At 43.9% G+C, this 13356-nt stretch overlaps 1 protein-coding gene across 1 annotated transcript; it reads left to right on the plus strand.

Moving 5' to 3' along the window:
- The first annotated feature begins 2128 nt into the window (after positions 1-2128).
- LOC143350687 (uncharacterized) lies at positions 2129-4282 on the plus strand. The gene has a single exon (XM_076782710.1). The coding sequence runs from the start codon at positions 2129-2131 to the stop codon at positions 4280-4282; it is 2154 nt and encodes a 717-aa protein (XP_076638825.1).
- The last annotated feature ends 9074 nt before the right edge of the window (positions 4283-13356 follow it).

A 13356-nucleotide genomic window follows, 5' to 3' on the forward strand; every position in this document is an offset into this window, starting at 1 on the left:
CCAGGAGAAAGCTAGTAAGGACGCAGTTTGATAGTAAGCAAGCTGTAAGCGAGTATGCTAGCAGTAAGCTACTAAGCAAGCAGTGAGCTAGTAAGCAAGCAGTAAGCTAGTTAGCAAGCAGCAGGCTAGTCAGAATGCTGCTAGCTAGTAAGAAAGCATCATGCTAGGAAGGAACTAGTAAGCTAGTAAGAAAGCACTAAGTCAGTAAGGAAGAATTGAGCTAGTAAGCGAGCAGTAAGCTAGAATGCAAGCAGTGAGCTAGTAAGAAAGCAGTGAGCCAGTAAGCGAGGAGAAAGCCAGTAAGGAAGCAGCATGCTAGTAACAAGCAGTAAGTTAGTAAGCAAGGAGTGAGCTAGTAAGCGTAGCAGGAAACTAGTGAGGAAGCTGTATTCTAGTAAGCATGCAGTAAGCTTGTAAGAAACAAGTAAGCTACTAAGCAAACAGCAGGGTAGTAAGACAACAGTTACCTAATAAGAAAGCAGTACGCCAATAAGCAACCAGTGAGCTAGTAAGCGAGCAGTAAACTAGTAAGCAACCAGTGAACTCGTAAGCAAGCAGTTAGCTTGTAAGAAAGCAGTAAGTTAGTAAGAAATCAGTATGCTAATAAGCCAGCAATAAGCCAGAAAGCATGCTGCAGGCTAGTAATCAAGCAGTATGCCCGAAAGCAAGCATCAAGCGAGTAAGCAAGCAGTGAGCTAGTCAGCCAGCAGCGAGCTAGAAAGTAAGCAGTAAGCTAATCAGAAAGCTGCTAGCTAGTAAGAAAGCAGCATGCTAGGAAGGAAGTAGTAAGCTAGTAAGCAAGCAGTAAGATAGTAAGCAAGCAGCGGGCTAGTAAGCAAGCAGTAAGCGTGTAGGCAAGTTGTAAGCTAATAAGCAAGCAGTAAGCTAGTAAACATGCGGGAGGCTAGTAAGAAAGCAGTTAGCTAGTAAGCAAGCTGTTAGCTAGTAAGCATGCAGTAAGCTAGATACCAAGCAGTCAGCACGTATGCAATCTGTGATCTATTAAGCTAGCAGGAAGCTAGTAAGTAAGCAGCATGCTAGTAAGCAAGCTGGTAACTAGTAGGAATGCTGTATGCAAGTAGGCAAGCAGTATTGCTAGAAAGCACGCAGCCAGCTGGTAAGCAAGCAGTGAGCTAGTGAGCGAGGAGGAAGCAGTATGCTAGTTAGCATGCAGTAAGCTAGTTAGAAACATGTAAGCATGTAAGATGCAACAGGCTAGTAAGCAGCCAATTAGCTTGTAAGCAAGCAGTAAGCTAGTATGCAAGCAGTGAGCTAGTAAGCGAGCAGTAAGCTAGTAGGCAAGCAGGAAGCTTGTAAGAAAGCTAATAGCTAGTAAGGAGGTAGTAAGATTGTAAGCAAGCAGTCAGCTTGTAAGAAAGCAGCGAGACAGTGAGTGAGGAGGAAGCTAGTAGGCAAGCAGCTGGCTAGTAAGGAAGCAGTATGCTACTAAGCAAGTAGTAAGCTAGTAAGCAAGGTGTGAGCTAATAAGCGAGCAGTAAGATGGTAAGGTAGCAGTATGCTAGAAGGCAAACAGTAAGCTAGGATGCAAGCAGCAAGTTAGTAAGCAAGAAGTAAGCTAGAAAGTAAGCAGCAGGCTAGTAAGGAAGCATTTATCTATTAAATAATGTAGGGAACCGTGCCGGCAAAATTATCCAAATTTAAATATTAAAAACGCGTATAAATTTCTGCCGAACAACGAATCGTTCGTTGTCCGGCACGAGCAACAAAAAACCGTCAACACGCGGCGAGCGAACGGCCGACCAGCTGATGGGTGAACAACCGAAAAGCGAGAAAACAATAACGAGGAAAAGAGAAAGACTAAAAGTTCGGCAACCGCGAACGTATGTGTGCATGTGTTAAACTAAATAAATACGAGCAAGCCGCGAAGGATAGGGTAGAAATTGTTTAGCGTGTCGAGAGACAAAGAATAAAAAGAGTGTGAATATAGTATCTGATAAATCGATTAATCTTGTAACTAAACCACCGCCGCCCAAAAAAAAAATCCTACAAATTGGGGGCTCAGCCGGGATTGACAGTAGCAATAGCGGCCAAAGGTTAGTAAAATCGGTTTATTAGGGATTAGTGAGTTTCAGTTTAAGAAGTGAAGAGAGGAAATATATCTTAAAAAATGAATCCAAACGATCTAACTGTGGTCGAACTAAAAGATAGACCGAGGGAACTGGGATATTCTAGTTCAGGAACTAAAACAGAATTAGTTCGACGATTGCGGGTGGCAGATCTATCAGGATCAATTACCCTAGATCTTCCAAGGACACGCGGTTCCATAGACGACACTGAAAACGCATGTGCTGCGGAGGCACGTGCTATCGAAACGGTGGTTCCGAATGATTTAAAAGAAGACGATGGTAAGCGAAGCAGAGAATCACTCGAACGAGAGTTAGAATTAGTTCGACGAGAATTAGAATTGCTGAGATCCCTTTGCGGTACAAACATTCCGAATGAAAGGCCACAGTTTGAGAGCGCAGTGAGAACACCGGTATTTATCGATAACGGACCGCGAGTGAACGTTGCAACGGTGGCAGATTTGCTGAGCATCTACAAAGGAGAAGTGGGTGAATATGAAAATTGGGAGAAACAGCTGCATATGATATGCAGAAACTATGAACTGGATGCTCGTCAAGTGAAGACGTTAATCAGTATGCAACTCAAGGGGAAGGCTCTCGAATGGTTCTACTCGAGACCCGAACACATCGAAATGAGTGTCGAAGAATTGTTGATAGAGCTCAGAGGGATGTATCATCATCGACAGAACCGAATAGCACTCCGAAGGGCATTCGAAGAACGAGTATGGAGGCGGAACGAAACCTTCCATGAATATGTCCACGAAAAGGTAATAATGGGAAATAAAGTACCGATAGCAGAAGACGAGCTTGTTGATTACCTTATCGATGGTATACCTGATGTAAATCTAAGGGATCAGGCACGAATTCATAAATTCCGCACAAAAACCGATCTGCTCGAAGCATTTGAGCAGATAAGTCTACGAGATAGAAGCCAGAGCAACACGGTTCAGAAGGCGAGATTCGGAAGCAGCGGATACAAGCGACCATCGACCACGAGGAACGAGATGACCGAGAGGACCGAGAGGAGGCAGGATTTCCGAGGCACGAGACGTTTCTGCTACAACTGCGGTTCACCAGAGCACATGAGTGATAAGTGTCCGACGAAAAACGAGGGCGCTAAGTGCTTCAGGTGCCAAGAACGGGGACATATCGCGGTGCAATGTCCCAAAGCGCGGGACACAGCAGCGGTGAACGATGTAGCGTCTCAGGTAACACAAAAAAAATGTATAAAAGATGTTGAGATAAACGGTTATCATATCGAAGCACTGATTGACACTGGGAGCGATTTTTGTTTAATGCGTGCTGATCAGTACATACAGTTAGGAGCTCCGCGATTACAGCATAAAGAGGTCAAGTTCACAGGAGTAGGCTCTACGAATACGACATTAGGCGAATTTTACGGAAAACTAACCGTCGACGGCAACTCCTATACGGTCCTCATACGCGTAGTTTCAGATTCACTAATGAGTCATCAATTGATTATAGGAACAGATTTTCTTGAAACTGTTGAGCTCCGCCTAAGGAACGGTAATATTTCCATCAGTCCCTCCGATAAAACAGTCGTTAACGATTTACTGGAGATATATCAAATAAATATAGTAGAAGAGACGAAAGAGAAAGCCGATGTTTCGCACATCCCCGCCGAACATCAACGGGTAATAGAAAATTTGGTCGAAAATTACGAACCCGCGAAATCTAAAGAGATCGGTGTCCAAATGTCAATCGTGCTTAAGGATGATGAACCTATTTATCAAAGAGCGAGGCGATTATCGCCTTCAGAGCGAGACATTGTTAATGAGCAGATACAGGAATGGTTGGACGAAGGCATAGTTCAACCCTCACTATCAGAATACGCAAGCCCGATAGTCCTAGTTAAGAAAAAGAACGGTTCCATTAGATTATGCGTAAATTACAGACTCGTAAATAAAAAAATTGTTAAAGACCGATATCCATTGCCTCTCATAGATGATCAAATAAACTCGTTACAAGGCGCGAAATATTACAGCACTTTAGATTTGCAAAATGGATTTTTCCATGTCCCCGTAGAGCAGAATAGTCGAAAGTACACAGCTTTCATAGTCCCTGATGGACACTACGAATTTCTCAAAGTTCCCTTCGGTCTTTGCAATTCCCCGGCAGTCTTTCAAAAATACGTAAATGCGGTCTTTAAAGAGTTGATTCGAAAAAAGTTGTTTTGACGTACTTAGACGACCTAATAATACCTTCGTTCGAGTTTGAGGACGGCTTAAAAAATCTCAGACTTGTTTTGAGTACCGCCAGTGATGCAGGCTTACGAATAAATTGGAGAAAATGTAGTTTGCTACAAGACACGGTCGAGTTTTTAGGATACATAATTAAAAACGGACAAATACGTCCTTCCGAACACAAAACGGGGGCAGTTAAGAGATTTCCGGAACCAACAAATACGCGACAATTACAGAGCTTTCTTGGACTAACCGGCTATTTCCGGAAATTTATTTCCCACTACTCGCTGATAGCGAGACCATTATCTGATTTGTTGAAAGCAGATGCCAAATTCACATTTGGCGAGGAACAGAAAAATGCCTTCATCCACCTGAAAGAAATCCTAAGCAGCAAACCGGTATTAAATTTGTATAGAGCGTGCGCAGAAACACAACTACACACAGACGCATGTATGTATGGCTATGGGGCAATTCTGTTGCAAAAAGATGAGAAAGATCACGCGTTTCATCCTATTTACTATGCGAGCGGAAAAACCACGTCGGCCGAAAGAAATTACACGAGTTACGAATTAGAGGTCCTCGCGATTATAAAAGCCCTCAAAAAGTTTAGAGTATACTTACTAGGATTACCATTCAAAATCGTAACTGATTGCCGGGCTTTTGCATTAACCATGAAAAAAAAAGATCTGTGCGTGCGAGTAGCCAGATGGGCTCTCCTTTTAGAGGAGTTCGACTACGTCATCGAACATCGGCCGGGAAAAAATATGATGCACGTGGACGCGTTAAGTCGACACCCGCTGCCGTCGTGCATGATTGTAGAAAGTCAAAGAGGGGGGTTAACGATGAATCTGCAACGAGTGCAGCGCAGCGATACCGATTTAATTAGAATCATTGATCTCGCGGAACAGAACAAAATTTCGGGTTACGAGGTTCGAGGCGGATTATTATTCAATGAACTCGACGATGATTTCAAACTAGTAGTCCCAAAACAAATATTTACACAAATAATTCGGTAAGCGCATGAAAGAGGGCACTTCTCCGTAAGTTCGAGGGCGAACGTCTGTGCAGGATGGCCGAATGTAGGGAACAGTGCCGGCAAAATTATCGAAATTTAAATATTAAAAACGCGTATAAATTTCAGCCGAACAGCGAATCGTTCGTTGTCCGGCACGAGCAACAAAAAACCGTCAACACGCGGCGAGCGAACGGCCGACTAGCTGATGGGTGAACAACCGAAAAGCGAGAAAACAATAACGAGGAAAAGAGAAAGACTAAAAGTTCGGCAACCGCGAACGTATGTGTGCATGTGATAAACTAAATAAATACGAGCAAGCCGCGAAGGATAGGGTAGAAATTGTTTAGCGTGTCGAGAGACAAAGAATAAAAAGAGTGTGAATATAGTATCTGATAAATCGATTAATCTTGTAACTAAACCACCGCCGCCCAAAAAAAAAATCCTACAAATTGGGGGCTCAGCCGGGATTGACAGTAGCAATAGCGGCCAAAGGTTAGTAAAATCGGTTTATTAGGGATTAGTGAGTTTCAGTTTAAGAAGTGAAGAGAGGAAATATATCTTAAAAAATGAATCCAAACGATCTAACTGTGGTCGAACTAAAAGATAGACCGAGGGAACTGGGATATTCTAGTTCAGGAACTAAAACAGAATTAGTTCGACGATTGCGGGTGGCAGATCTATCAGGATCAATTACCCTAGACCTTCCAAGGACACGCGGTGCCATAGACGACACTGAAAACGCATGTGCTGCGGAGGCACGTGCTATCGAAACGGTGGTTTCGAATGATTTAAAAGAAGACGATGGTAAGCGAAGCAGAGAATCACTCGAACGAGAGTTAGAATTGGTTCGACGAGAATTAGAATTGCTGAGATCCCTTCGCGGTACAAACAGGCTGCTTTTGCAAAGGCTTAGTAAAGATATCAGCGAATTGTTCTTTCGTTTGAACATATCTAATTTCTACTTCTCCGCGATTAACGACATCACGAGTAAAATGGTACTTTATATCGATGTGTTTCGAGCGCTTATGGTTTTTGGAACTATTAGCAATTTTTATGGCCGCTTGGTTATCAACAAAAACAGGGACGATATTGCACACAATATCCAATTCATTCAACATACGACGTAACCAAACCGTTTCTTTCACGCCGTGACCTAACGCGATATATTCCGACTCAGCGGTCGAAAGGGCAACTACCTTTTTCAATTGACTGGACCACGAAATTGGTCCACTATTCAAAATATAGACAAATCCACTCCTAGATCATCGAGTCTCTGAGCATCCGGCATAATGAGCATCCGTGAATCCCGAAATATCAAGCGAACTCCCACTATTTCCGTAAACTATTCCGTAATCACGTGTTCCATTTAAATAACGCATTATTTCATTACCGATTGCCAATGAGTGTCGTCGTAAGAATTCAAAAATTGACTTGCGTAATTGACCGCAAATTCGATATCCGGGCGACAAACTCGTGCAGCGAATAATAAAGAGCCTATTGCCTCACGAAACGGTATTTTACTGTCAGTCGCAGGTGTTTGTTTTTGCAAGGGCATACCTGGCTCCGCAGGTACACTTGACGGATTTGCTTCAAACATATTAAAGGTCTTTACTATTTTCTTAATATAGCCCGGTTGAGAAATTTTTAAGAGTCGTCGTTCACGATCGCGTTTAATCTCGAAACCGAGAAATTCATCGGTCCGATCTACCGAGATTTTAAGGTTACCTTCTAAATAATCTAAGACGCTCTTGATTGCATTCTCGCTTTTGCTCATAATCTAACCATCATCCACATACAGGGCTAAATACACTTTTGAACTTTACACTACACCGACAAGCACGCACTTATCACTTGCGATGTTCACGAGATTAAATTCGTTCAGAAACCTCGTGAACTTCTCGTTCCAGCATTTGGGTGACTGCTTCAATCCATACAGGCTGCGATGTAGCTTGAAGACTGCATCCGGTTGGCTCTAAATTGTGTATCCTGGAGGCTGCTCCAAATAAATTTCTTCTTGAAGATCGCCATATAGAAAAGCGGTTTGCACATCGAACTTCATTATTTCATAATCTTCTTTCGCAGCTATTGCAAGAAGAGTTCTAATGGACTCGTAGCGAACGACAGGTGCGAATGTGTCAAAATAATCGATTCCTTCTCGTTGTCGGAATCCTTTCGTTAGGAGTCTCGCCTTGTATCTCTTCAGATTTCCAGCTGCATCATTTTTGATTGAGAAAACCCATTTGCAACCGATTGCACGTTTTCCTTGTGGCAGTGCACATATGGTCCATGTGCGATTTTTTTCAAGCGCCAGCATCTCTTCGTCCATGGCTTTCATCCATTTGCTGGTGTCGTCACTGGATATTGCCTCAGTGTAGGTCATAGGCACCGTATCAGCCAAAAAAGCAATAGGTATGCCGTATCGGCCAGGTGCTTGTAATGTTCTTCTATTGCGCAGTTGTCTACCTTCTAGAGCATTTTCATTGGCGGCTACCTGCTCTGTCTCTGGCAAAGCTGCGCTTTCTTTATTTCCATTGGTTTGCAGTTCTCGTGTTTCGGCGACATCTTTCACAACTGGAGCTTGGTGTTCGGCTGCACCTTCTGGAGTAAGAGTTGTCTCTCTTTCGTCTTCAATTCCGAACTTGATTATTGTATCGGTTTCGGCACGCGTTTCGGCACTGGGCAGGGCATTTTCGTTGAAGGTTACGTCACTGCTTATTGAAATTTTCTTCAATTTATTATCCCAGAGTCTATAATTAGTAGACTCCCCATCGTAACCGACGAATATGACCTGTCTGCTTTTTGGGTCGAATTTTTGCCGTCTTTCCTTCGGCACGTTCAGGTAAGCTACGGATCCAAACACCTTTAAATGTTTTATATCAGGTTTGTGTTTAAACCACTTCTCGAACGGAGTAATCATCTCCCCTGGCTTTAGGATGGTCCGATTCAGCAGGTAACACGCAGTATTTACTGCTTCTGCCCATAATTGTTGATGCATGTTCTTTGCGTGAATCATAGAACGTGTACTTTCAATGAGCGTACGAATTTCGCGTTCAGCGCGACCATTCTGCTCATGAATGTATGGTGACGAGCGTTCGTGGATTATACCTTTTTCCTCTAAAAAGGTCCGGAGCTGGCTGCAGGTGTACTCTGCCCCATTGTCCGAGCGCAGGACTTTGATTTTCGTTCCAGTCTGCGTCGATACGAATGCCTCGTACTCCTTAAATTTGCTGAATACTTTTGATTTATGGCTCATGAAGTATACCTTCCTATAGCTGGTACTCACGTCCTTAAACAGTAAAAAGAACCGCGTGTTGCTCGGTGAGTTTATGTTTACAGGGCCACAGACATTGATATGAATTTTCTCCCCTGGTCCGTAATTGTCTTCAACCCCGATGCTTGGTTGCGGCCTTCGGGACTGCTTGACCATAATGCATCCTTCATAAAAAAACTTTGTCAAATTGTCCTTTTCAATTCCATGGATGCCGAGTTGTTCACACGTGTGTTTTACGGCGCGCTCATTTACGTGTCTCATTCGCTCATGCCAAAGTTTTAATTTTTCCTGGCCATCTGCTAATTTCAGCGCTTTACAGTCAATGGGCACTTTCACTTTGAAACACATTTTAAACAGTTTCCCGTGCGGTATTCCAGGTGCGGCGAGTTTTCCTTTACTATCGCGAACTTCACATTTGTTTTCAAACGAATGAAAAGAGTACCGTTTTTTGTTCACTGAGCCCATAGAAAACAAACTACACTTTAGTTCAGGTACATAGAGCACATCTTGTAATTCGCGTTTGTATAGCACTCCCTCAAGCACTTCTTGGATTTTAATTGTTCCGATGCCAGCCGCTAAGATGATGCGATCATCCGCTACTTTAACCGCATGACCATTTGAATTCGGCTGCAGTGCCGAAGAATAGTCTTTGCGGAAAGTTATATGCATTCCGGCACCCGAATCCGCAATCCACATGTCACTGTCACTTTCACTGGTGCATTTATATGTTGCAACAATGTCACTCGCCAACGCTGGCGCATTTCTCGCTAAACTGTCCGATGATTTTCCAGCTTGATTTTTTGGACATTCACATGCCCAGTGGCTTTTTTCTTTGCAGACTCCACACCGCGTTCGTTTTTTCAAGTCCTCGATATCCTTCTTGGAGCGTTTCTTTCTCTTTGCGTCGTTCAGGGACGTCTTTTGAACACGAAGTGCAAGCGTCGACACTTCATTCTCAGCAAAACGCCTGTCTTCCTTGATCAGTCTGCTGATCAAGTTGGTTTCCTTTTTTTCCGTAGCAGGAGTGCAATCCCACGTGTGACGAAAAATGGAGAACTTCGAGGTTAACTGCGCAGCAGTTTTGTCATGACAGCTTTGTCCGACGGTTCCTCACCCGCATCCTGCAGGCGTCTGCAGATGCTCTCCAGTATCTCTAAATGATCTGCAATGGGCTCCTCTCCATTAACGCGAAAATTATAAAACTGCTCCCAGGTAGTCTGTGCAACGTCTTCACTTGCATCTCCGTACAGGTCCCTCAGCTTGTTCCACATTTCCTTCGCAGTGGAGCAGTTGTACAAATTGCGGCGAAGATTTGGGGCGATTGTACTCAGTATAATCATTTTTACCTGCGCTGATTTTTGACCGTGCACTTTGAACTCCGTTGCTTTGTCTTCTGCAGGTTTTACTATTGTACCATCTACGAAGCCAAGCAAACCTTTTGCTTCTAGCGCAATCACTACTCCAGATTTCCACATGGAGTAGTCAGTGCCGCCCAGATTCACGATTTCCAATCCAACTTCTATGTCAAACATTGCGAAGAAATCACTTACACAATTGGTACCCAGTAAAAAAAACCTTTATTCACCCAGCCAGAGTGGCTTATCAACAAACAAATTCTTTCTAGCAGGCGCAGTGGAAGCACGCTGGGCCCATAAACTATTAAGGATCTATCTTTGAGATAAATTTCCCCAATCGCTTACAGCAGAAAGAAGAAAAAATATTTTGTTGAAACGGAATAAGGTGCAAGACAGAGAGGTGACAAAATATATGGAAGACGTTTCTCCACGGTCAGGGTTATCGCACACCAAACTACAAACCAGGAAAAATCCCGACTATATATGCATCGCCAAACGGTCGGCAGACCTATTGGTTTTATGACATGACCTGCGCTGACGTCAAACAGAGAAAAATAGCGAAGATTCGGAAATACAAAGTATGCCTCTTCTAAATCTGCTCTGATCAGCTAGTAAGCAAGCAGTAAGCTCGAAAGCAAGCAACAAGCTAGTAAGCAAGCAGCAAGCTAGGAAGCAGGCAGTGAGCTAGTAACCGAGGGGGGAGCTAGTAAGGGAGCAGAATGCCAGTAAGCAAGCATTAAGCAAGAAAGCACGCAGCAAGCTAGTAAGCAAGCAGCGAGGTAGTAAGGAAGCTTTGAGCTAGTAAGCGAGCAGGGAGCTGGAAAGGAAGCAGTATGCTAGTAAGCAAGCAGTAAGCTGGAAAGCAAGCAACAAGCTAGTAAGCAAGCAGTAACCTAGGAAGCAAGCAGTGAGCTAGTAAGCGAGCAGGAAGCTAGTGAGGAAGCAGTATGCTAGCAAGCAAGCAATAAGCTAGTAAGTAACTAGTAAGCTTGTAAGCAAGCAGCAGGCTAGTCAGAAAGCAGTTCTCTAGTAGGAAAGGTGTATGCTAGTAAGCAAGCAGTAAGCTAGTAAGCAAGCAGTAAGCTAGATAGCAAGCAGTGATCTATTAAGCTAGCAGGCAGCTAGTAAGAAAACAAGAAGCTAGTATGGAAGCACTAAGCTAGAAAGCAAGCAGCAGGCTAGTAAGCAAGCAGTAAGCGAGTAAGATGGCAGTCAGCTAGTAAGCAACCAGTAATCTAGTGAGCAAGCAGTGAGCTAGTAAGTAAGCAGAAAGCTAGTAATGAAGCACTAAGCTAGGGAGCCGGCAGCAAGCTGTGATGCAAGCAGTAAGCTAGAAAGCAGGCAGCTGTAATCTAGTAAGCGAGCAGGGAGGTAGAAAGTGAGCAGAATTCTAGTAAGCAAGCAGTGAGATAGTAAGCGACGAGGAAGCTAGTAAGCAAGCACTAAGCGAGGTAGCTAGCATTAAGCTTGTAAGCGAGCAGTAAGCTAGTAGGCATGTAGTGAGCAAGCAAGATGGCAGAGTGCAAGTAAGCAAGCAGCAGGCTAGTAGGAAATCAATTAGCTACTAAGAAAGCAATTAGCAAGTAAGAAAGCAGTATGCTAGTTAGCAAGCCGTAAGCTAGTAAACCAGCAGTAAACTAGTAAGCAAGAAGTAAGCTAGTATGCAAGCAGTAAGTTACTAACAGAGCAGTAAGTCAGTGACAAAGCAGTAAGCTATTAAGCAAGCTGTAAGCTAGTATGCAAGCAGCAAGCGAGTAAGCAAGCAGCAAGCTAGTAAGCAAGCAACAAGCTAGTAAGCAAGCAGCAGGCTAGCAAGAAAGGAGTTAGTTAGTAAGGAAGCAGTAGGCTAGTAACCAAGCAGTAAGCCGGTAGGCATGCAGTAAGCTAGTAAGCAAGCAGTGAGTTAGTATGCAAGCTGTGGGCTAGTCAGCGACGAGGAATCTAGTAAGGTAGCAGCATGGTAGAAGGCCATCAGTAAGGTAGTAAGCATCAAGTAAGCTAGTAAGCAAGCAATAAGCTACTAAGCAAGCAGTGAACTTGCAAGCAAGCAGTAAGCTGGTGAGCAAGCAGTAAGCTGGTAAGGAAGCAGTATGCTTGTGAGCAAGCAGTAAGCAAGTAAGCAAGCTGCAGGCTAGTAAGCATGCAGTGAGCCAGTAAGAGAGCAGGATGCTAGTAAGGGAGCAACACGCTAGTAAGCTAGCAGAAGCTGGTAAGCAACAAGTAAGCTAGAAAGCAAGCAGCAAGCTAGAAAGAAAGCAGTTAGCCATAGAGCAAGCAGTAAGCTAGTAAGCACGCACGACGCTAATATGGAAGCGGTATGCTAGGAAGCAAGCAGTAAGCTAGTAAGCTAGCTGTAAGCCGGTAAGAAAGCAGTTATGTATTAAGCACGTAGTGAGATTGCAAGCGAGCACGAAGCTAGTAAGGAAGCAGCATGATAGTCTGCAAACAGTAACATATTAAGCAAGCGGTGAGCTCGTAAGCGAGCAGCGAGGTAGTAAGGAAGCAGTGTGCTGGAAAGCAAGCAGTAAGCTGGTAAGCAAGGAGGTAGCTAGTAAGCAAGCAGCACGATAGTAAGCAAGCAGTAAGCTGGTAAGCAAGGAGGTAGCTAGTAAGCAAGCAGCACGATAGTAAGCAAGCCATAAGCTAGAAAGCCAGCGGTAACCTAATAAACAAGCAGTGCGCTAGTAAGCAAACAAGAAGCTAGTAAGGAAGCACTAAGCTAGAGTGCAAGCAGCAGGCTAGTAAGCACGCAGTAAGTTAATACGCACGCAGTGAGATTGCAAGCGAGCAGGAAGCTAGTAAGGAAACAGCATGCTAGTAAGCAAGCTGTAAGCGAGGAAGGTAGCAGTAAGCTAGTAAGATGGCAGTGAGCTAGTAAGCAAGCAGTAATCTAGTGAGCAAGCAGTGAGCTAGTATGCAAGCAGTGAGCTAGTAAACAAGCAGGAAGCTAGTAAGCAAGCAGTAAGCTAGTAAGTTTGCACTAAGCTATTAAGCAGCCAGTAAGCTAGTAAGCAAGCAGCAAGCAGTGAGCTTGTAAGCGAGCAGGGCGCTAGTGAGGAAGCAGCAGCCTAGTCAGAAAGCAGTTAGCTAGTAAGAAAGCAGTAATCTAGTAAGGAAGCAGTGAGCTTGTAAGCGATCAGGGCGCCAGTAAGGAAGCAGTATGCTAGTAAGCAAGCTGAAAGCTAGTAAGCTAGCGGTGAGCTAGTAAGCGAGCAGTATTCCAGTGTGCAAGCAGCTGGCTAGTAAGAAAGCAGTAAGTTAGGAAGAAAGCAGGAATGTAGTAAGAAAGCATTTAGGTAGTAAGCAAGCAGTAATGTACTAAGCAAGCAGTACGCTAATAAGCAATCACCTGGCTAGTATGCGAGCAGTAAGAGAGTAAGCTAGCAGTAAGATAGTAAGCATGCAGTAAGCTTGTATGCAAGCATTA

Source organism: Colletes latitarsis, unplaced genomic scaffold, assembly GCF_051014445.1.
Source record: "Colletes latitarsis isolate SP2378_abdomen unplaced genomic scaffold, iyColLati1 scaffold0013, whole genome shotgun sequence".
Classification (NCBI taxonomy): domain Eukaryota; kingdom Metazoa; phylum Arthropoda; class Insecta; order Hymenoptera; family Colletidae; genus Colletes; species Colletes latitarsis.